At 39.9% G+C, this 25,899-nt stretch overlaps 1 protein-coding gene across 6 annotated transcripts in view; it reads right to left on the bottom strand.

Annotated features, from left to right (window-relative positions):
- kcnab2a (potassium voltage-gated channel subfamily A regulatory beta subunit 2a) overlaps window positions 1-25,899 on the bottom strand; it is a 216,074-nt gene that overhangs the window by 39,463 nt on the left and 150,712 nt on the right. For all 6 annotated transcript variants that reach the window (XM_061938783.2, XM_061938796.2, XM_061938819.2 and 3 more), the window contains one exon: window positions 4,063-4,106. In XM_061938783.2, the coding sequence (XP_061794767.1) occupies window positions 4,063-4,106 (44 nt within the window). The remainder of the gene's footprint in view (window positions 1-4,062; window positions 4,107-25,899) is intronic.

The following is a 25,899-nucleotide window of genomic DNA, read 5'->3' on the forward strand; positions in this document are numbered from 1 at the left end:
TTTGAGCCCAAGGACTTCATCCAGTCAGGTAAGTTTTGATGATATTACTGGGGTAAATATATTTGATCTATAGTATTTAAGTTGAATAGAGGTGTAATTGCTTGTTACTGTATGACTGTAGACCACTCCAGCAGACTTCCACTCAAGCTAGCTAGCTAGCTGTTCCTGTAATTGTTAAATGATTTTGGGGCCAATATCTCTAGCTAGCTAGGTTTATGTACCACCACAGTCTCATAATGAACCGAAAATATTTCTCCGTTAGCCGTGATACTAATTTTCTCTATGTTAAATCCCATTCATTTTTGCTAACAACGTTAGCGATCCGAATTTACCTTTTTTGTGATCTGTAAAGTTCAAATACTAAATCAAAACGTGTAGTTTCCTCTGCCTTCTGTTCTGCTAGCCATTCTGTTGTCATACAAGAATGTAGGTTATAGTTTAGTTATAGTGCGTGTTCATTTATTCATCGAGCCTATTTCTATTCATTTGTCCATCAGTAAAATATTTTTAAAGACTATTCCAATTGTTTAGCTGACTATTTATGTCTGTGTGTGGCATTGCATTAGTGTTTTACAAGCTTCTCATCTTATTCTACAGAATAAGATGGACGGTGTCCAACTTTGAATAATCAAAAAATGGTCAAAATTTCCAAACTACATGAGCTTAACTTCCCGTGGTAAATTTACGGAAAGTTTCCGGAAATTTACGGGAAACTTTCCACCCCTTTGCAACCCTAGATGTTTGGTCTCTCAAATGTTGGCAGAAATTAAAAATATGTACACTATATTGCCAAAAATATTTGGCCACCTGCCTTGACTCACATATGAACTTGAAGTGCCATCCCATTCCTAACCCATAGGGCTCAATATGATGTCGGCTATTACAGCTTCAACTCCTCTGGGAAGGCTGTCCACAAGGTTGCGGAGTGTGTTTAAAGGAATTTTCCACCATTCTTCCAAAAGCGCATTGGTGAGGTCACACACTGATGTTGGTCGAGAAGGCCTGGCTCTCAGTCTCCGTTCTAATTCATCCCAAAGGTGTTCTATCGGGTTCAGGTCAGGACTCTGTGCAGGCCAGTCAAGTTCATCCACACCAGACTCTGTCATCCATGTCTTTATGGACCTTGCTTTGTGCACTGGTGCACAGTCATGTTGGAAGAGGAAGGGGCCCACTCCAAACTGTTCCCACAAGGTTGGGAGCATGGAATTGTCCAAAATGTTTTGGTATCCTGGAGCATTCAAAGTTCCTTTCATTGGAACTAAGGGGCTAAGCCCAACTCCTGAACAACAACCCCACACCATAATTCCTCCTCCACCAAATTTCACACTCGGCACAATGCAGTCCGAAATGTAGCGTTCTCGTGGCAACCTCCAAACCCAGACTCGTCCATCAGATTGCCAGATGTAAAAGCGTGAATCATCACTCCAGAAAAGGTGTCTCCACTGCTCTAGAGTCCAGTGGCGACGTGCTTTACACCACTGCATTGGACTTGGTGATGTATGGTTTAGAAACCCCTTCCATGAAGCTCTCTGCGTACTGCACGTGGGCTAATTGGAAGTTCACATAAAGTTTGGAGCTCTGTAGCAACTGACTGTGCAGAAAGTCTTTGCACTATGCGCTTCAGCATCCACTGACCCCTCTCTATCGGTTTACGTGGCCTACCACTTTGTGGCTGAGTTACTGTTGTTCCCAAACTCTTCCTTTTTCTTATAATAAAGCCAACAGTTGACGTTGGAATATTTAGGAGCGAGGAAATGTCACGACTGGATTTGTTGCACAGGTGGCATCCTATGACAGTTCCACGCTGGAAATCACTGAGAGCGGCCCATTCTTTCACAAATGTTTGTAGAAACAGTCTCCATGCCCAAGTGCTTGATTTTATATACCTGTGGCCGGGCCAAGTGATTAGGACACCTGATTCTGATCATTTGGATGGGTGACCAAATACTTTTGGCAATATAGATATATATTTATCAATTAATGAACATTTGATTAACCTTTAAGCGTCCTTCAAATATCCTGACCAACTTCCTAAAGACTGGTGTAAAAATATAATACGGTGGTACCTCTGGATATTAGTGCCCCAGCTTTTTACGAGCTCTTCCTCGGCTAATTGCTTGAGGTTGCGAGAAACAAAAGTGGGTGACGAGCCTACCCACTCTGGCGTAGCGACTGCCAGAGTGAACCCATAAAATCCAACCAGGCATGTAACAATAAATGTTAATAACGATGACTGTGGTAAAACTTCCGGCGGTTAGTATTACCGTTTGAAATCATACTGAACAAAAAAAACGCAACACTTTTATTTTTGTTCCCATTTTTCATGAGTTGAACTCAAAGATCTAAAACAAACAAATTCCTTGGGCTAACGTGCAATTTGTACTTAATATAAATAGTAACTGTTAAAATTATAGACATTTAAAAATATATACGTTCTGTTAAAACACTAATGATAGCCTCCTACCATCAGGCAGACGATACAGGAGCCTGAAATCCAGGACTACGAGACTGACAAACAGTTTCTACCCACAGGCCATCAGGCGTGGGAATGCTAACTTGTGAATGCTAGTCCCTCCCACGTTTTACTTTTATCTTTTTGAACAAAAGACAGCTACCATGACCACCCCCGAACTGTGAACCATCACTGTAGACACTTTTCACCTTTGATCACTAAAGACACCTTAACTGCTGCTGTGACCAAATGTCACCTCCATATGTATACTGTTGACTGTCAATCAGAATGTGCAATAATGTTATGTTACTTACTGTGACTTGTATATACATTTTTATTTTTATTTTAGCCAAGTACCGTGTGACTTGTTGAAGGGTGGACTAGCAAAGTAAGATTTTCATTGTACGGCAAACTGTCTGTTTAACTGTGCATATGACAATAAACAATCTTGAATTTTGAATCTTGAATAACATTTTCTAGCCCAAGGGTCGGCAACCCAAAACGTTGAAAAAAACCATATTGGACCAAAAATACAAAAAAAAAAAAAAATCTGTCTGGAGCCGCATAAAATATAAAACCTTATATAATGACGGCAACACATAATGTAAGTGTCTATATTAGCTATATTAGCCTAAAATCAAAATTACTGTGTCGCAGGCTGATGCAAATCTTTGTTGACAGAAATTATGAAATGTAATATTTATTCTACACATTTTTACAACATTAGAAAACATTAGTAAAACTGAGGCTTTTCAGAGGGTGCGATAACTCCTGGAAATGACTGGCTTAGAATGGCCAAAGGTATAGATGTGTGTGTCCAAGTTAAAGGAAACCGAAACTACAAATAAAATGACCTCAAATATAACTAAAATACACGGCATGATGATGCATTATGTACATACAGCTAGCATAAATCGCATGTTAGCATCAATTAGCTTGCAGTCATGCAGTGACCAAATATATCTGATTAGTACTCCACACAAGTGAAGAACATCAACAAAACTCACCGTTGTGGATTCACGCACAGCATAAAACGTTTGATGGACAAATAGAGACAAAGGAGGAGTGGCATAAAACACGTCTTTCCGTGGCAGCATCAGGGAAAGTTGTACATGTAAACAAACTACGGTGTGTTCAAGGACTTCCGAAATTAGGACAAAATGGCGCGCGCCAAATACTCTCATCAGTGAAGCATGTTTAATGTAAACAGTGGGATTTCTAACAATTAGGGAGGTTTGTGTCATGTTTGTCCTACAGAAACCATATTAAAACTTTTTTTTTTTTTTTCCCTCATCTTTTTCCATTTTCATACATTCATTCTTAAAGCTGGCGGTGTTCTAATTGTGAGCAAGTTGCATGCAAACATACCCTTTTTAGAATTTTTTTTTTAACCCTTGTTAGGCTGAAAGAAAGAAATTAATCCCATGATGTCCCGAGGAGCTCTAAATAAATGCCCATGCCCAATGGGAAATTTAAATCCACTTTCAACCTATTAGGTCTTGCTTCTGTACTTCCTTTGTCACCACTTGAGGAGAAAGCACTAAAAGTCCCCGCCATGACTGGGTTACACAATGCATCCAGGGCACAACGAGCCATTTTGTGTCTCTTACCTAATCCAAGGCAGGACACGCGTAGACCCGATTTCCCGAGGTTTCTGTTGAGACAGAGCAATGGTGTTAATAATAATGCATTCTGACGACACTTATAGGAGATTATTTTATCACTCCTGTTGACAGCAATGACCTCGGGTGTTATTTTCCACATTTAATGCAAAATACTCTGATGCCAGCTTTTGTGTCCTCCAACATGCATACTCTGGTATTTAGAGTAATGCGCATTTAGTTGATTGCTTAAAAAAAAAAAAAAAAAAAAAAAAAAAAAAAAAAATCCAGAGAGTAATTTAAAGCAGCAAAAGACTTGACTGATGTAAGGAATAATCAAACATAATGAAGCGTGCTGCCTGTGGTCAGCCTTTTTAAAAAGATAAGAAAAAAAAAAAAAATCCTGAATCTGAGATGATGTAACGTGTGCGGGAGTCAGAATGATTGTGGGGGAGGAGATGTTTGGTATATATTTTCTAACACTGCCTGTATGGAAATACGCTGGATGTGAAACAAGGGAGAAGGCATGATATGAGTCAACATCAAAATAAAAGGGAACGTCTGTAGCCTTTGCCACTGATAGTCCACTTTGTCATAGTCTAAGTTCACACTTTTCATGTTTGGTTCGGTTAAAAGGAACTCTCCTGTTTGGTCAAGTGTGAACACAATTATCCGAACCCGGGTGTGGATGCACAAGTGGAATCGGATGGCTTAAAGAGCGTATTGTTTTTTTCCTACATTTAAAACGTTTGTAACATGTAATGGTGGTTATTTGGTCAAAGTTTTGCAGACATTTTGTTTTACAGACCATCTTCAAGCTACTTTCTGTCTGTCTCTTCAGGATACCAAGTTTCGTGGGCTGGTCTTATTTACGTGCCTCCACTTCGACTGTGTCTTCTAACCGTCTTACCAGTTTGTCAATATACTTGTGGCAGTGGGGGTGTGGCTATGGGCGTGGTCAATGTAACGTCAAATAATTTGCATAATTGTCAATGATACATTATTTTCTTTAAAAAAAAGGCAAAAAAAAATGTACATACATTTGAAAACAAATCTGAGTTATTAGTAATTAGTATCAACATATTTTGTTCTCTAATAACATTTTGCTCTATTTTTCAATTATTGCTTCTTATTGTACAAAGTAACACAGTAACAGTGGCAGCTGCTGGTCGTTCAAGTAAGAGAAGCCCATTTTCTGCTACCATCTAAACACAGTCTGTAATAACAGATAAAATATATAAAACCCAAAACCAGTGAAGTTGGCACGTTGTGTAAATCGTAAATAAAAACCGAATACAATGATTTGCAAATCCTTTCTCAACTTATATTCAATTGAATAGACTGCAAAGACGAGATATTTAATGTTGGAACGGAGAAACTTAATTTTTTTGGTGCAAATATTAGCTCATTTGGAATTTGAGGCCTGCAACATGTTTCAATAAAGCTGGCACAAGTGGCAAAAAAGACTGAGAAAATTGAGGAATGCTCATCAAACACTTATTTGGAACATCCCACTGGTGAACAGGCTAATTGGGAACAGGTGGGTATAAAAGCAGCTTCCATGAAATGCTCAGTCATTCACAAACAAGGATGGGGCGAGGGTCACCACTTTGTGAAAAAATGCGTAAGCAAATTGTCGTACAGCTTAAGAACATTTATCAACGAGCTATTGCAAGGAATTTAGGGATTTCACCATCTACGGTCCGTAATATCATCAAAAGGTTCAGAGAATCTGGAGAAATCACTGCACATAAGCAGCAGAAATCACTGCACATAAGCAGCAAGGCTAAAAACCAACATTGAATGCCCGTGACCTTCGATCCCTCAGGCGGTACTGCATTAACAAGCGACATCAGTGTGTAAAGGATATCACCACATGGGCTCAGGAACACTTCAGAAAACCACTGTCAGTAACTCCAGTTCATCGCTACATCTGTAAGTGCAAGTTAAAACTCTACTATGCAAAGTGAAACCCATTTATCAACAACACCCAAAAACCCCATCGGCTTCGCTGGGCCCGAGCTCATCTAAGATGGACTGATACAAAGTGGAAAAGTGTTCTGTGGTCTGACGAGTCAACATTTCAAATTGTTTTTGGAAACTGTGGACGTCGTGTCCTCCGGACCAAAGAGGAAAAGAACCATCCGGATTGTTATAGGTGCAAAGTTGAAAAGCCAGCATCTGTGATGGTATGGGGGTGTTTTAGTGCCCAAGGCATGGGTAACTTACACATCTGTGAAGGCACCATTAATGCTGAAAGGTACATACAGGTTTTGGAGCAACATATGTTGCCATCCAAGCAACATCTTTTTCATGGACGCCCCTGCTTATTTCAGCAAGACAATGCCAAGCCGCGTGTTACAACAGCGTGGCTTCATAGTAAAAGAGTGCGGTTACTAGACTGGCCTGCCTGTAGTCCAGACCTGTCTCTCATTGAAAATGTGTGGCGCATTATGAAGCCTAAAATACCACAACGGAGATCCCGGACTGTTGAACAACTTAAGCTGTACATCAAGCAAGAATGGGCTACAATTCCACCTGAAAAGCTTAAAAATTGGTCTCCTCAGTTCCCAAACGTTTACTGAGTGTTGTTAAAAGGAAATGCCATGTAACACAGTGGTGAACATGCCCCACTACATGACGCACACGTTCTTTAAAATGCAGCCTTTGGTCTAAGAAAATAGTGTGAATACAATACAAACCACACCTAAGTGTGCACAAAATTTGCTATTTTTTTATACTACAAATGTGAGCACAGTTTAACAAAGCTCCAATCACGCCACATTTTCCAGCTGACCAAAATTAATTCGTCCTCAGCCAGAGAAGAAAGTCACATCTAGAAGAACCGCGTACCTTTGTGCTGTATGCAGTGACCAGGTTAACACGATCCCCTCAGGCAAAGGAGTAGCTAATCTTTAATTAGCTTCCTTTTATTTATTTGCATGAGGGAAAACACCCCCCCGAGGCTGCTGCTAATCCGCATCACAATCAGAGGGGACCAAAAGCAGATTACGAGCCGTAATTGTTGCGTTGTGTTGTTTGCTTCTGTGTTTGAAATGATGCACTGAGGCATCTGCTCAGAGCTACTGCAAACTATGCCCTCCATTAGACATGCACAGTGGAGTGTGTGCGACACTTCCGGGTTTTGCCTTCTACAAAACGTGTTTAAGTCTAAATCAAAACTACACTCTGCATGAAACCTATTTTATGCCCAATTTGAACATTCCATGTGATTCATCAGATTAGCATCGGAACGTAAGCGGACACAGAAAACCTAATTTGCACTTTATTAATCACAATGTTGCACTTTGTTTGTTTACAATGTGCAACGCTACATACTTGTTTACAGAATTATTTATTCAAAACATAAGTTTTGCCTCTCATATAAAACACTTTAGTTTTTTGAAAAGTGCAGTTTGTATCAGTTCCAAAAAGAACAACTTATTAAAAATGTGAATTTTGCTGAGAGTAAGTTGCGGTGTGTTTATTGCGGCATTGTTTGTCTCCTTTCAAACTACTATTTTTTTATAAAATAAAAGCAAACATTGTTTTGTATTACCTCTTATATTTGTATTTTATTGTTTTATGGTATTTTATGGGCTGCAGCTATCAATTATTTTGGTACTAGAGTAATTTATCTATTAGTTTTATTAATCAAGTAATCGGACAAAACACTTTATATACAAAACCCAAAACCAGTGAAGTTGGCACGTTGTGTAAATCATAAATAAAAACAACATACAATCATTTGCAAATCCTTTTCAACTTGTATTCAATTAAAAACACTGCAAAGACAAAATACATAACGTTCGAACTGGTAAACTTTGTTATTTTTTGCAAATATTAGCTCATTTGGAATTTGATGCCTGCAACATGTTTAAAAAAAGCTGTCACAAGTGGCAAAAAAGACTGAGGAAGTTGAGGAATGCTCATCAAACACTTATTTGGAACATCCCACAGGTGGACAGGTTAATTGGGAACAGGTGGGTGCCATGATTGGGTATAAAAGCAGCTTCCATGAAATGCTCAGTCATTCACAAACAAGACTGGGACGAGGGTCACCACTTTGTGAACAAATGCGTGAGCAAATTATTTAAGAACAACATTTCTTAACGAGCTATTGCTAGGAATTTAGGGATTTCACCATCTACGGTCCGTAATATCATCAAAAGGTTCAGAAAATCTGGAGAAATCACTGCACATAAGCAGCAAGGCTGAAAACCAACATTAAATGCCCGTGACCTTGGATCCCTCAGGCGGTACTGCATTAAAAACCGACATCAGTGTGTAAAGGATATCACCACATGGGCTCATGAACACTTCAGAAAACCACTGTCAGTAACTACAGTTGGTCGCTACATCTGGAAGCGCAAAATACCACAACGGAGACCCCGGACTGTAGAACAACTTAAGCTGTACATCAAGCAAGAATGGGAAAGAATTCCACCTGAAAAGCTTCAAAAATTGGTCTCCTCAGTTCCCAAACGTTTACTGAGTGTTGTTAAAAGGAAAGGCCATGTAACACAGTGGTAAAAATGCCCCCGTGCCAACTTTTTTGCAATGTGTTGCAGCCATTATATTCAAAGTTAATGATTATTTGCCCCAAAAAATTAAGTTTCTCAGTTCGAACAATAAATATCTCGTCTTTGCAGTCTATTCAATTGAATATGAGTTGAAAATGATTTGCAAATCATTGTATTCTGTTTTTATTTACGAATTATACAACGTGCCAACTTCACTGGTTTTGGGGTTTGTATATTTCAGTTTTTTTTGCAACATATTTAAAGCATGTTTAAGCACCTGCATATCAGCAGGCAGAGCTCTTTCAACAATGGCAAGGTCGTCCCTTTGTCAGCACATTGATGCGTGCAATATTTTACTCGGGTGGCCTTGAATAGTGCAGAGTGCCGGGCTGCAGTGACCTTCTAGCAGGGCTCAGGTTCCAGCTGAGCCCCAGCAGACAAAAATCACAACATTGAAGTCATCACTCTTGCTGCCTCATCAACAATAAGGGAAACAGGCCCAGGTACATGACAGAGACACCAAAGCTTTCGTAAAAACTAATCCTGTCATCGGGACACTGTGCATGTTTGAAAGTAATGTTTCCATCAGGTTTTTACACTGTTAGAAAAAAAAAAAGAGTGCATCTGCAGTCCGTAAGGTAGAAGATACAATCTACTCTCACTGGACTCATCAATGGACTGCAAAGTAACTATAGCCATCAAAAAGGTGCAGGTGTATTACCAAGCTGTAAAAGTCAAGGGTACAACATTAGCCCTTCTAATCCAAAGGGACTCGGGGTTGAGTTACGATCGTTTAGAAATAGGATTGGATTTTAACTGTGTGTGATATCAGTGTGACCTCCACAAAATTTGAGCAGTGAGCCTCAAGGATAATCCAATGACCCAAATCACAGTCAATATTGGTTATTGAATCCTTGACTTGATTTAGAGTCAGATTTAAAAGGGATCCTAAATTTGTTTCTTCATTTAAAACACTAACTTGTGGTCTGCATAACATGTAGTGGTGGTTCTTTGATAAAACATTTGCATGGATTCTGTTTTACAGACCGTTTCAAGCTCCTTTCTGACAGTGCAGTTTTATGGGTGGTCTTATTTATATGGCTCCACTTTGAGAGAGGCTTCACCCAGTCAGCCATGTTGTAGTTTTTATTGCTTCCATAGCGACTCTACTGACAGATGAAGTTAGAACTAAGACCTTGTCTACATTAAGCCAGATAACTCATTAAACAAATAATGATTTAGCCTAAGCCCCGTTTTCGGCCACACTAAATCATCGTTTAAGGTTCCCCTTCTTGGATAACTTTTTACACGGGTAAGTGCGCCGTCTATTTCTTGAATTGCCGGCTCTTCGCTCTGTATGGACTCAATGATCGTTTACAAAGGTAGTTCGGAGAGGAAGTGACGCCAGAAAGACCGCGCCCCACACAGGAAGTGACGTCAGAAAGAACACGCAACAGCCAGCTTCATAATAAAGCGGTTTCGTAACTCTGAGCTAACCACTGGAAATATGGAGGCGAGTCATCCAGACATGCCCGTGTTTCTCCTTCCGTCAGTACAGACGCTTGTGAAAATCACACATGAATACCTTAAGAGAAAAGGTTTGCAGCTATTTCGGATACAACACTTCTCAGACGGCAAGAGAACTTTCGAATGTTTAGGTCAGCTGTGATTCTACTTAGCGAAAAACTTCGTCCATTTGTCGGCGGAGAGACAACGAAAATGCGGGCTCCCGTGGATGTGATAAACAAGATTGCGTGTGCTTTGTATTACCTGGCCGTCGAGGGAAGACTACAGAAAATGGCGAATGCTTTTGGACTGGCAAAGCAGACTGTATCAGTTATTGTCCGCCATGTATGTCGCGGACTCAACGTCTAGGTCCAGAGTATATAAAGTCACCAAAAACGAATGGACAATGAAGGTGAAGGCAACAGAGTGAGGAGTGTCCTGACCAGATATCTAGATCCCTAGATTGATTGGTGTAAAATGTTCTTTATCACATTGTTTACTTTCACGTGTCCATTAAAGATTTGATTAATTTATGATGAATCAGGTGTGATTCACTACAATAGGGCCCCACAGCATGCTGGATTCCACCCATCCATCCATTTTCTACCGCTTATTCCCTTTGGGGTCGCGGGGGCGCTGGAGCCTATCTCAGCTACAATCGGGCAGAAGGCGGGGTACACCCTGGACAAGTCGCCACCTCATCGCAGGGCCAACACGGATAGACAGACAACATTCACACTCACATTCACACACTCGGGCCAATTTAGTGTTGCCAATCAACCTATCCCCAGGTGCATGTCTTTGGAGGTGGGAGGAAGCCGGAGTACCCGGAGGGAACCCATGCAGTCACGGGGAGAACATGCAAACTCCACACAGAAAGATCCCGAGCCCGGGATTGAACCCAAGACTACTCAGGACCTTCGTATTGTCCAGTTAATTGAAATACCACAACACTGGATATGGATCAGATAAGTTAAATTTACCCTGGATAACCTTAGCCGGCTTAGTATAGAAAGGGCCTAAGCCTGCATGGTATACACGGTATGACGGTAAAAACAATATAAATGTAAGAACGGTAAAGATCTGTGCTTTGCTGTCATACCTTCCAAAAATGCGTTCGATAAAACATTTGATATATATTTATATTTTTGGGTGTGAAGAAACCAGAAGTTACAAAGCGAAGTTCGTTGCATGAAGTCGCTCGCACTTTTTGGGAAACCAGCAAAACAGGAAACAGAAAGTGTGACTGAGAAACGGGAGGGACATGCAAACAGCCAATCACGTAACAGTATCAACTATCACGTTTGGTTGCGCCGTCTTTCTGTCTTGCTGTAGATTCTCTGCATGGAGCGAGAAGAGAAACTGTGATATTTTGATATATCAACTCAATAACAGAAACTTGTCTTCAGTTTTGTTGCTTTTAATGCAGACGGTTTGTCAACATTCTGACACTTCCAATGTGTCGGTTTAACTAGTACCGTATTGTCTAATTGAGAGCATGGTTTGCAGTAGCTCTGAGCAGGTGCATCATATAAGGCGCACTTAAAATCCTTTTTTTTCTCTCAAAACTCGACAGTGTGCCTTATAACCTGGTGCGCCTAATGTAAGGAATAAGTTTGGTTGATCTTACTCACCTAACCAGCTATTTTATTTGGTGCATGGTGTAATGATAAGGGTGACCAGTAGATGGCAGTCAAACATAAGAGATAAGTGTAGGCTGCACTATGATGGGTCTCAAGTAAACAAAACCAACATTTTAAATGTTCCATTGAAAATATAGAACATTACAAACAGCGCTCAAAAATCTATCAAAATGTTTTAGTACGACTTTGGTAAGCTATGAAGCCGCACCGCTTGATGGATTGTCGGCGCATTAAACATGCGAGTATTATTATGGTGTGTGTATAAGGAAAGACATTATCTGGCGTTTTGTTTCGCAAAATTATGCAAAAGCAACTTTTCGTACCTCCTGGTACCTGCTGATAAGTATTTGGGATCTGCATACATTCTGGAAAATTGCGCGCGTCCGCCTTTGTAGTCCGTGGTGACACCGTAGATCAGTGGTTCTCAAATGGGGGTACGCGTACCACTGGGGATACTTGAAGGTATGCCAAGGGGTACGTGAATTTTTTTTTTTTTTAATTCTAAAAATAGCAACAATTCAAAAATCCTTTATAAATATAAATAAAAACTTTGTTTCCAAATAGTTCAAAAAAGACCACTACAAATGAGCAATATTTTGCACTGTTATACAATTTAATAAATCAGAAACTGATGACATAGTGCTGTATTTTACTTCTTTATCTCTTTTTTTCAATCAAAAATGCTTTGCTCTGATTAGGGGTACTTGAATTAAAAAACATTTAGATGATAAGCTTCTTCTTTTTCTCTATCTTCTTGTTATGGGACATTCATCTTCCGCTGTTGCCATTTCTAATACAAAGTAGTGTAAAGTTCTTACTTATATCTGTCAGTAAACTCACCTTGCAAGCGCTAAAACATACCGGTGTAATGAGTTTACATTATTCACCCAAGGAACTTTAGTTATTAGAGTTCCGGTCGGACGGTTTTTCACAGATGAGGAGATGCTGCTCCGTTATTGATTTAAGTAAAGTCTGAATGTATTAAAACAGTTATCTCCATCTTTTGACACTTCTTCCACTCCCGTCCTTGCACGCTACACCGCTACAACAAAAATGACGGTGAGAAGACGCTGCCGAAGGTGAGCCACGTAAATAAGACCGCCCACAAAACGGCGCATCAGAAAGCGGCTTGAAGATGATCTGTAAAACATCATCTATGCAACATTTTGACAAAAGAACCACCATTACATGTTATGTAGACCACAAGGAAGTGTTTTACATTAAGAAAAAAAAAAAAATAATAATATGACTCCTTTAATGCGCCCTACAAACAAAAATAGACCATTCATCGGCAGTGCGTCTTATAATCCGGTGAACCCTATGGTCCGGAAAATTCGGTAGCTTTCCAAACTACTCTAATATTCAATAGCTTATACACAATCGCCATCTAGTGTCTCAAAACTGCAACTGCCTTTAAATCTACTGCATATATTTGACCACCTTAGCCGCGCTGATCCTACCTGGCTACCAGACACCTTTTCCACTGATAAATAGCACCCTTGGGAAGTTGGAAATTGTATTACTGTATTTATTGGCAGGCTTATATAAGTCATAAAAAGTATCAATGATTATCGCAATCGATCAATATAAAAATTAATTATAAAAGTTAGAACTAGACATTACTTTGAAATGGCAATGTGCGAGCCAGTCTGCCCCACAGCAAGAGAATAGCTGTTGGCGCGGACACTCTAGGAAGAGCTTCAATCGTCTGCCCACACAGCATCAACCATCTGCAGCCATTTATTGACAATTAGGCGCACCTGTGTGTTAGCTCCACTCACACCCAGAGTCAGATCAATGGTCAGCAAGAACATACAATAACAATGTTCAACAATAACAAAAAAGAAGGAGCGTATTGACTACAGCGTCGGACGCACTCAAAGCACTTTGGGTATATCTCAACTAGGGTTGTACGGTATACCGGTACTGGTATAGTATTGCGGTACTAATAAATCAAAAATGGTACTATACTCTGTTTGAAAAATACCGGTTCCAGGGCATGACGGCACGTCGTCGTCACGTCTTTGCAGGTTTTGCGAACAGAGGAGCATGTTCGGCAGCGCACAATCACGGAGTACTAACAAGCAGACACAGTGTGTAGACAGAAAAGGGAGAACGGACGCATTTTGGTCTAAAAACTAACGATAAAAGTGAAGTTATAACACTGAAACGCTCTCAAGAAGAGGTGCTTTAAGACATGGCTAGCTAGCTAGCGGCTAAAGTCCAGCCGCAGTGGGCAGTGTTTTATCTACTTCTAAATCACTAATCCTCGTCTCCATGGCGACACAAAGTAAGTTTCTTACAAGTATCATCCCTGCAGGACGAGGAATAGCTAAACATGCTTCACTACACACCGTAGGAGGATACGATAGCTAACCGAGAGCTAGCACCCTGCATGTAAACAAATGGCATGGGTGGATCTACACCTGCCATCCACTGTAATGATACCAAGCACAAGAGCGTATCTAGTCGATACTACTATGATTACATCAATATTTTTTATCGTCACAAAATATTTTTATATTTAAAAAAAATTCATATTATGTTTATAAACTCAGGAAATATGTCCCTGGACACATGAGGACTTTAAATATGACCAATGTATGATCAGGTAACTACTTGGTATCAGATCGATACCTAAATTTGTGGTATCATCCAAAACTAATGTAAAGTATCAAACAGAAGAATAAGTGATTATTACATTTTAACAGAGGTGTACATAGAACACGTTAAAAGAGAAAGTAAGCAGATATTAACAGTAAATGAACAAGTGGATTAATAATTCATGTTTACACTTTGTCCCTCATAATGTTAGAATAATAAATGACACAATATGGTACTGCATACGTCAGCAGACCAATTAGGAGCCTTTGTTTGTTTACTTACTACTAAAAGACAAGTTGTCTAGTATGTTCACTATTTTATTTAAGGACTACATTGCAATAAGAAACATATGTTTAATGTACCGTAAGATTTTTTGTTTAAATAAAGCCAATAATGTCATTTTTTGTGGTCCCCCTTATTTAGAAAAGTACCGAAAAGTATCGAAATACATTTTGGTACCGGTACTGGTACTAAAATATTGGTATTGAGACGACACTAATCTCTACCATATATAGATAATTCACTGTCGTCACCAATGGCAAAAACCTTCACCAATTGGGCAAATTCTAAACAGCTCTTTTCCCAGAAGTATGAAGGCAGGCAATATTGTGTTATAAATATATCTGCATGGTTTGACTTATGCAGATCATAACAACAGGTACAAATAGGTAAGAAATGTTTGCATAATAGGGCCCCTTTAAGGGCAAGGTACACTCAATGAATTGGTATAAGCTTATGAAGGACATGCTAGCATATACGTGATACCAATATATACCCAACTTTTTATAATCATTAAACAAATGGTCAGTGACTTATGAACAATTAGTGCTTCAGTTTTGCCGTGTCCCTGCAAAGATGTTTTGGGGCGGCGTAGGTCAGAGGCTAGAGCGGCAGTGCTAGTCGTTTGAAGGTTTCAGGTTCAATTCCATCCGAGTCGTTGTGTCCTTGCTCCCAGTGCCACCCACACTGGTTTAAATGTAGCTTGAAAAACATGTCGATAATGGGTTTCACAACGTAAAAGTGCTTTGAGTCTCTAGAGAAAAAGCACTACACACATTTAATTCACTTCACTTAATGGCGGCATTTTTTCTCACCAATTTTGTTAAAATGTTACACACGTGCTTCTCAGCCCACTTAAAGGGGAACATTATCACCAGACCTATGTAGGCGTCAATATATACCTTGATGTTGCAGAAAAAAGACCATATATTTTTTTAACCAATTTCCGAACTCTAAATGGGTGAATTTTGGCGAATTAAACGCCTTTCTAATATTCGCTTTTAGAGCGATGATGTCACAACGTAGCGTCACATCGTGAAGCAATCCGCCATTTTCTCAAATACCGAGTCAAATCAGCTCTGTTATTTTCCGTTTTTTCGACTGTTTTCCGTACCTTGGAGACATCATGCCTCGTCGGTGTGTTGTCGGAGGGTGGAACAACACGAACAGGGACGGATTCAAGTTGCACCAGTGGCCCAAAGATGCAAAAGTGGCAAGAAATTGGACATTTGTTCCGCACACTTTACCGACGAAAGCTATGCTACGACAGAAATGGCAAGAATGTGTGGATATCCTGCGACACTCAAAGCAGATGCATTTCCAACGATAAAGTCAAAGAAATCTGCCGCCAGACCCCCATTGAATCTGCCGGAGTGTGTGAGCAATTCAGGGACAAAGGACCTCGGTAGCACGGCAAGCAATGGCGGCAGTTTGTTCCCGCAGACGAGCGAGCTAAACCCCCTATCGACCCTAGCTTCCCTGGCCTGCTGACATCAACTCCAAAACTGGACAGATCAGCTTTTAGGAAAAGAGCGTGGATGAGGGTATGTCTACAGAATATATTAATTGATGAAAACTGGGCTGTCTGCACTCTCAAAGTGCATGTTGTTGCCAAATGTATTTCAAATGCTGTAAACCTAGTTCATAGTTGTTAGTTTCCTTTAATGCCAAACAAACACATACCAATCGTTGGTTAGAAGGCGATCGCCAAATTCGTCCTCGCTTTCTCCCGTGTCGCTGGCTGTCGTGTCGTTTTCGTCGGTTTCGCTTGCAAACGGTTCAAACCGATATGGCTCAATAGCTTCAGTTTCTTCTTCAATTTCGTTTTCGCTACCTGCCTCCACACTACAACTATCCGTTTCAATACATTCGTAATCTGTTGAATCGCTTAAGCCGCTGAAATCCAAGTCTGAATCCGAGCTAATGTCGCTATAGCTTGCTGTTCTTTCCGCCATGTTTGTTTGTGTTGGCATCACTATGTGACGTCACAGGAAAATGGACGGGTGTTTATAATGATGGTTAAAATCAGGCACTTTGAAGGTTTTTTTTAGGGATATTGCGTGATGGGTAAAATTTTGAAAAAAACTTCGAAAAATATAATTTTGCTCAAACATAACATAAGTCATCGTCATGGACCCACTAGCTGCGTAAGCCAGCTCTCCAATCAGCTAAACAGAAAAAAAAATATTCAGTCTAAATCTGGGCCCCTGGAAAGGGGGTCCAGACTGAGGCCAAGGAAAAAAACAAAACTCATAGCCATAGCACAGAAACATGTGTGTAAGAGGAAAACTTCAAATTAAAAGAGCAGAGCTGATACAACCAACTGCCACTCCAGCAGTGTCACTTATACACACAGCCACAAAAGCAAAACAAGAAATAATCAACCAATAATATACATTGTGCACACACGATTGCACCATGCATAGACAAGCAACCAAACAAAAACATCATTTCAATAGGAGCAGACCCAACAAAGCAACCAATAATTATTTCCTGTCAAACTCTAAATTTTTATTTTCCATTTCCTGTTTTGTACCATTGGCAACAGCTTCACTTTGCACTAGTGGCGCAAACGTGTGGAATTGTATTTAACTATCGCTGGATCATTGTGTTTTGGATCACGTTGGCGTTGCTATTTTCTATTGTTTGGACTGCAACGTTTGGTCGATGCTTCCTGTTGCATCCGCATAAGTTTTTTCTTGCTTTTGAAGTCGTCGTGCTTACGTTTAGTGAGTTTCCACGAGGCACCAGCTGTGCTCCCTTTTTTTTTGTTCATTCTTTAATTGTGCTCCGATTGAGTTTTCCTATCGGTGCAATTAAAACAGTTTTTGACTGCAGCTCATTTTGCTCCATCTTGCCGGCTTTCTGTCCTTTTGTCAACATCATAACTGAGAGGTGTGACTTGTTCATGATAATGAATTCAAAACAAATTACTTGATTTATTGAGGTTTTTTAAAGCTTTAACAATAATAATAATATGACACCTCAATAGGCTCAACCAATGACTAGCTATAGTTTACATTAAGCAACAATATTGTATATTAGCCTTTATTCAATAAGCTGTGGGTGTGCAAAAGGAGGACTTGAAGGGGCTTGAAGTGTTGACAATTGAGGATGTGTCTGAAAAGTGGAGCGAGATGACAGGACAGGGTGACGAATGAGTACACAAGGTCGTGGAGCTGTAAAGAGGAACGTGTTGAGAGATTCTCACCGAGCAGGACTATTAATACAACCTCCGAAAAACAAATACACTAAATGCCACCGGCTCTCGTGCGGGTGTCAAGTGTGTTGTTCTTCATTCATGTTTGTAAAGCATCCACTTGACAGAATGGAAAAGGAACGGAGAAAAACTAAGGAACAAGTCACATAAAGTTACATTTCTGACACTTTATTAATAGGGGAAGCAGGACTCTACAGTTAAGCCTAGTCTTGGATGAGTTACCCTGTGATTGAGTATTAATGCCAGCTACTTTATGTAACATATAGCAAGATACTGTAGAGTACTCATGTATTTTATGGCTACAACTGAGACATTACACCATATTGGTACCATTTACAACCCTAGGAAACAAAATGTTTGAATGTATGACAAATTAAACTGTAATTTTTGTTTATTATCCAGCAAAGTCCCTGAACATTGATCTGATTGCATATAGTGTTGTCCTGATACCAATGTGTTGGTACTGGTACCAAAATGTATTTCGATACTTTTTGGTACTTTGATACTTTTCTAAATAAAGGGGACCACAAAAAATTGCATTATTGGCTTTATTTGAACAAAAAATCTTAAGGTGCATTAAACATATGTTTCTTATTGCAAGTGAGTCCTTAAATAAAATAGTGAACATACAAGAAACATTGTCTTTTAGTAGTAAGTAAGCAAATTTAGCTGCTGACATATGCAGTAACGTAACTTCTTGCAACTCAACGCCAAGAAAACGGAAATGCTGATTATCGGTCCTGCTAAACACCGACATTTATTTAATAATACCACCTTAACATTTGACAACCAAACAATTACACAATGCGAATCAGTAAAGAATCTGGGTATTATCTTCGACCCAACTCTCTCGTTTGAATCACACATTAAGAGTGTTACTAAAACGGCCTTCTTTCATCTCCGTAATATCGCTAAAATTCGTTCTATTTTATCCACTAGCGACACTGAGATCATTAATCATGCGTTCGTTACGTCTCGTCTCGACTACTGTAACGTATTATTTTCGGGTCTCCCTATGTCTAGCATTAAAAGAGTACAATTGGTACAAAATGCGGCTGCTAGACTTTTGACAAGAACAAGAAAGTTTGATCATATTACGCCTATACTGGCTCACTTGCACTGGCTTCCTGTGCACTTAAGATGTGACTTTAAGGTTTTACTACTTACGTATAAAATACTACACGGTCTAGCTCCGTCCTATCTTGTCGATTGTATTGTACCATATGTCCCGGCAAGAAATCTGCGTTCAAAGAACTCCGGCTTATTAGTGATTCCCAGAGCCCAAAAAAAGTCTGCGGGCTCTAGAGCGTTTTCTATTCGGGCTCCAGTACTATGGAATGCCCACCCGGTAACAATTAGAGATGCTACCTCAGTAGAAGCATTTACCGGTAAGTCCCATCTTAAAACTCATTTGTATACTCTAGCCTTTAAATAGACCCCCCTTTTAGACCAGTTGATCTGCCGTTTCTTTTCTTCTCTGCTCCCCTCTTCCTTGTGGAGGTGTGGGGGGCACAGGTCCGGTGGCCATGGATGAAGTGCTGGCTGTCCAGAGTCGGGATCCGGGGTGGACCGCTCGCCTGTGCATCGGCTGGGAACATCTCTGCGCTGCTGACCCGTCTCCGCTCGGGATGGTGTCCTGCTTGCCCCACTATGGACTGGACTCTTACTATTATGTTGGATCCACTATGGACTGGACTCTCACAATATTATGTCAGACCCACTCGACATCCATTGCATTCGGTCTCCCCTAGAGGGGGGGGGGGGGGGGGTTACCCACATATGCGGTCCTCTCCAAGGTTTCTCATAGTCATTCACATCGACGTCCCACTGGGGTGAGTTTTTCCTTGCCCTTATGTGGGCTTTGTACCGAGGATGTCGTTGTGGCTTTGAGACACTTGTGATTTAGGGCTATATAAATAAACATTGATTGATTGATTGATTGATATTGTGTCTTAATAAAGTACTTCTGATTCTGATTTATCATTCTATTATTTTGTCAACATTATTAAGGACAAGTGATAGAAAATGAATTATTAATCTACTTGTTCATCTGCTTACTTTCTCTTTAAACATGTTCTATCTACACTTCTGTTAAAATGTAATAATCACTTATTCTTCTGTTTGGATGCTTTACATTAGTTTTGGATGATGCCACAAATTTAGGTATCAATCCGATACCAAGTAGTTACAGGATCATACATTGGTCATGTTCAAAGTCCTCATGTGTCCAGGGACATATTTCCTCAGTTTATAAACATAATATACATTTTTTTTAAATGAAAAAAGATTTTGTGGTGCTAAAATATATCGATGTAATCATAGTAGTATCGACTAGATATGCTCCTGTACTTGGAATCATTACAGTGGATGTCAGGTGTAGATCCACCCATGGCATTTGTTTACATTCAGAAACGCACTCAGCATCAAGGGTTGGAATTGGGGGTTAAATCACCAAAAATGATTACCGGGCGTGGCCACCGCTGCTGCTCACAGCTCCCCTCACCTCCCAGGGGGTGAACAAGGGGATGGGTCAAATGCAGAGGACAAATTTCACCACACCTAGTGTGCGTGTGTGACAATCATTGGTACTTTAACTTTAACATTAGTATCGCAGTACTATACCGATACCGGTACACCGGACAGCCCTAATTGCATATTTGAAGGGGCTAATTGCAACTTGCTTAAAGCTACACTTTGTGGATAAAAAAAATACATCTAACAAGAACACCATCACCTGAATTAGTGTTTTAAAAATATATACATTATTTTCCAGACTTTAGAGTGCACCGGTATAGACGCCACACCCACTGAATTTTAGAGGAAGAAAACCTTTTTCCATATATTAGCCGCACTGGGCTACAAGCCACAGATATATACATTGTGAAATTAGTTATTTACACAGAAAGATTCTGTAAATGTTTATTTACATATCTTAATTGAATGTCTGATGCTGGAAGTCAATAAAAAAATAAAAAATAAAAAAAATAAAAATAACATTTTGCATAGATTATATTTTACAGATCATCTTCAAGCCGCTTTCTGACAGTCGCTTCCGGATGCGCCATTTTGTGGATGATCTTATTTACGTGGATCACCTTCGGCAGCGTCAATAACAAAGCATCATCTCCTCATCCGGAAACAACAACACCGAAAATGCGTCCCGTTAAAAAACGTCCGACCGAGACTCTCTAATAACTAAAGTTCCTTGGGTGAATAATGTAAACTCACTACACCGGTATGTTTTAGCGCTTTCATGGCGCGTTTACTGACAAATATAAGTAAGAACTTTACACTACTTTATATTAGAAATGGCAACAGTGGAGGATGAATGTCACATAACAAGAAGATAGAGAAAAAGAAGAAACTTATCGACTACGGTCTCGGCACGAACTACAAAGGCGAACTCGTGCAATTTTTAAGGATTTATGCAGATCAGCAGGTACCAGAAAGTAAGAAAAGTTGTTTTTTTCCATAGTATTGAGAAACAAAACGCCAGATTATATGTCTTACCTTATACACACACCATAATAATACTCGTATGTTGAAGCACATCAAGCGGTGCGGCTTCATAGCTTACCAAAGTCGTACTAAAACATTTTGATAGATTTTTGAGCGCCGTGTGTAATGTTCTATATTTTCAATGGTACATATAAAATGTTGGTGTTGTTTACTTGAGACATAATGCAATCATAGTGCAGTCTACACGTATCTTTTATGTTTGACTGCCATCTACTGGTCACACTTATCATTACACCATGTACCAAATAAAATTGCTTCGAGGTCGGTGAGCAAAACCAGAATCATTCTGTACATCAGGCGCACCGGGTAATAAGGCGCACTGTCGAGTTTTGAGAAAAAAAAAATATTTTAAGTGCGCCTTATAATCTGGAAAATACGTTATATTTCATGTATTTGCTAATTCGATGCTAAAAAGTCATTTCCGTTACCTTACTTTCAGTCCTATTACTCACTAAATAACTAAATAACTTTGCACAAACATCGAATAAAGTTGCCTGATATGGGCCAACACATGTTTTTAAGTAGTTCATAATGTGTATTGTCTGATTTAGTGTTGAAAAAAAAAAAAAAAAGACTAAAAATTAAATTACTCTTATGAACAATACGTGAGCATAGCCTGAGTACCTGAGTACATGTTTGACATGATTTCAAATGGACCACATTCAATTTCATACATAAATCCACAAATTCAAGCAGGATATTTGTCAATGGCACTTAAACATTTTTTCCTAAATACTTCTTCCAGTATATTGCACATTTTTAATACTGTATTTCACATGCAGAACCCACTGTACTAAACTTATTTTAGCATTAGGAAACACTGAGTAAACTGTCTCAAACCACAAAATAAACAGTTGCAATACTAAAGGGAATAAACAGCTTGCTTTTTTTCTTTTCTTTACAGTGTGGTTAGTAAAAATGGAGGCTATTTGTGAGTGCGTTCAAGACTATAAAATGGAAAGAAAATAATGTGAACATGCAAGCTCTAATTAAACAGTGAGGTATAGAATGAACAGCTGTCTCTATTTTCATTATATTACTATAGTTGCCCCCTACTCACATGCAGACATCCTTATACACACACAGCAAAATAAGCCAGTCCATATATCAATTTTCCACACGCCAACAGAGATTAAATATACACATAGTGTGCATAAAAGAGCATAAACAGCCAACATTAACAAAATGAGCCATCTCATCATTTGGCTCGCCACATGCCCAGAGCAAACAGATGGTGAACGCACATTTAAGACGGTACCTAAGTAGAGCTTGAAATGAGTCCGAGTCACGGCGTATTTACATCAGCGTGGCCTCTCGGTGTGTTCGCTTCCAACCACCACACTTCTATGATTCACGCTTTCAAAAAACCCAAAAAAAACCTGTGCAGGCTGTGGAAGGATGACAAGTCCTCACAATGCAGGGAAAACGTCCCAGCGTGCACCCACACTCGCCGTGCCCCAAAATCTCACACCCACAAGCTTTCCTCGCCCGGGCCAGACTTATCACGCTGCATTTGTGTAAGCGCGAGTGCATCAACATCGAATGCAGACAGAGGGCGAAAAAAAACAACCTGCAGTACAAGTTAATAATAGACAGTTCTAACACCTTGAATTCTGCTAATAACTTAGAAGTTCTAGTGTGTGTTCTTTTTAAAGGAAACTGGCGTATGAAAAGTAAAACTGTCCACTTCACCACTAACTTGTACTAGAGAAGCATGTTATTGCACGGTATTAAACTACAAAAATCGCTGCCATTGTGTCCTTGGGCGGGACACTTCACCCTTTGCCCCCGGTGCCACTCACACCGGTGAACTGAATGATGAATGATAGGTGGTGGTCGGAAGGGCCGTTGGTGCAAATTGCAGCCACGCTTCCGTCAGTCTACCCCAGGGCAGCTGTGGCTATGAAAGTAGCTTACCACCACCAGGTGTGAATGATTGATGGGTTCTACATGTAAAGCGACTTTGGGTACTTAGAAAAGCGCTATATAAATCCCAGTTATTATTATTATTATTATTATTACAAAACCCGAAACCAGTGAAGTTGGCACGTTGTGTAAATCGTAAATAAAAACAGAATTATTTCCCATTCTTGCTTGATGTACAGCTTAAGTTGTTCAACAGTCCGGGGTCTCCGTTGTCGTATTTTAGGCTTCATAATGCGCCACACATTTTCAACAGGAGACAGTTCTGTACTTAGTACCTGCACTCTTTTACTATGAAGCCACGCTATTGTAACACGTGGCTTGGCATTGTCTTGCTGAAATAAGCAGGGGCGTCCATGATAACGTTGCTTGGATGGCAACATATGTTGCTCCAAAACCTGTATGTACCTTTCAGCATTAATGGTGCCTTCACAGATGTGTAAGCTACCCATGCCTTGGGCACTAATACACCCCCATACCATCACAGATGCTGGTTTTTCAACTTTGCGCCGAGAACCATCCGTATGGTTCTTTTCCTCTTTGTTCCGGAAGACACGACATCCACAGTTTCCAAAAACAATTTGAAATGTGGACTCGTCAGACCACAGAACATTTTTCCACTTTGCATCAGTCCATCAAGCAAAGCCGGCGGCGTTTCTGGGTGTTGTTGATAAATGGCTTTGGCTTTGCATAGTACAGTTTTAACTTGCACTTACAGATGTAGCGACCAACTGTAGTTACTGACAGTGTTTTTTTAAGTGTTCCTGAGCCCATGTGGTGATATCCTTTACACAGTGATGTGGCGGCTTTTTGATGCAGTACCGCCTGAGGGATCGAAGGTCCGTAATATCATCGCTTACGTGCAGTGATTTCTCCAGATCCTCTGAACCTTTTGATGATATTACACAACCTTAGATGGTGATATCCCTAAATTCCTTGCAATAGCTCGTTGAGAAATGTTCTTATTCAATTTGCTCATGCATTTGTTGACAAAGTGGTGACCCTCGCCCCATCCTTGTTTGTGAATGACTGAGCATTTCATGGAAGCTGCTTTTAAACCTAATCATGGCACCCACCTGTTCCCAATTATCCTGTTCACCTGTGGGATGTTCCAAATAAGTGTTTGATGAGCATTCCTCAACTTTCTCAGTCTTTTTTGCCACTTGTGCCACTAAAACATGAAACATGTTGCAGGCATCAAATTCCAAATGAGCTAATATTTGCAAAAAATAAAGTTTCCCAGTTCGAACGTTAAGTATCTTGTCTTTGCAGTCTATTCAATTGAATATAGATTAAAAAGGATCTAAAAATCTTTGTATTTTGTTTTTATTTACGATCTACACAATGTGTTTACTTCACTGGTTTTGGGGTTTGTACATACCTGTATGTTATACACAAGAATATACAATGCTGGGCGATATTTGCCGTAGCAAGACCACTTTACATAATCGCAAAGCCATTTTGTGAGCGTCATTAATTGAGCCCGGACTGATGGCATTTATTCATTCCTAGAGAAGAAATGAGGGCTCGGCGCAGCAGAACTCCGTCACGAAAACCCTGTGTCACATTACAGAACGCTTCTGTCTGTGGGGAGGATGCCCCATTCCATCCTGAGAAGACATCCGCTTTGATATTTTCCTTAGCCCTGCAGGGGAGGTCCTTTCCAACCTAGCCTGCACGCTTGGCTGTAAATGCAGGCTGACAGACCCGTTCAAGGCCCCTCAAGGCTGCCATGCTTGGAAATAGATGGAGAACCTTATGCAAATGAGGCTGAGCTGAATTCCACACATCGTTTATACAAATTGGGATTATAGTGCAAAAGTTTTGTGGGAAGGAAGAGACAGGTTCTACTGTGATCTGAGGCAGGAATTAAAAAATACAGTGAGTGCATGGACTGGGGGTTTAACAATATATGCCATTATCATAGTTGGGTATATACCTCAGTTTTAAGATCACGGTTTGGGTATAGTAAGGGAACAAAATAGAAAAAAAGAAGAAGTAATATTTCTAAAATGATGCAGACAAGTCAATCAATCAATCAATCAAAGTGTATTTATATAGCCCTTAATCACAAGTGTCTCAAAGGGCTGCACAAGCCACAACGACATCCTCTGCTCAGATCCCACATCAGAGCAAGAAAAAACTCAACCCAATGGGATACAATGAGAAACCTTGGAGGGGACCACAGAGGTGGGGACCCCCCTTCTGAGCGACCGGTGCAATGGACGTCGAGTGCAACAGTTTGGACAGTAACTCAATTAAAATTCCTTACTGGCTAAAGCGCAGTTCTATCTCTACAGAATCAATAACATCAACAAAGCTCACCTTTGTGCATTCACGCACAGTATAAAACATTTGGTGGACAAAATGAGACAAAGAAGAAGTGGAAGATTTTACATGTAAACACACTGTAGCGTCACAGCACACACTATGGTGAGTTGAAGAACCACCAAAATTAGGACAAAACGATGTTCACCAAATACTCTCATCAGTGAAGCATACACACAAACATATTAAACAGTGGGCTTTATAACAATTGGGAAGGTTTGTCCTCAAACAAAAAACATACTAAAACAAAAAACAACATTTCCCCACATCTTTTTCCATTTTCAATTATTTAAAAAAAATA

The sequence above is a fragment of the Nerophis lumbriciformis genome, linkage group LG03, assembly GCF_033978685.3.
Source record: "Nerophis lumbriciformis linkage group LG03, RoL_Nlum_v2.1, whole genome shotgun sequence".
Classification (NCBI taxonomy): domain Eukaryota; kingdom Metazoa; phylum Chordata; class Actinopteri; order Syngnathiformes; family Syngnathidae; genus Nerophis; species Nerophis lumbriciformis.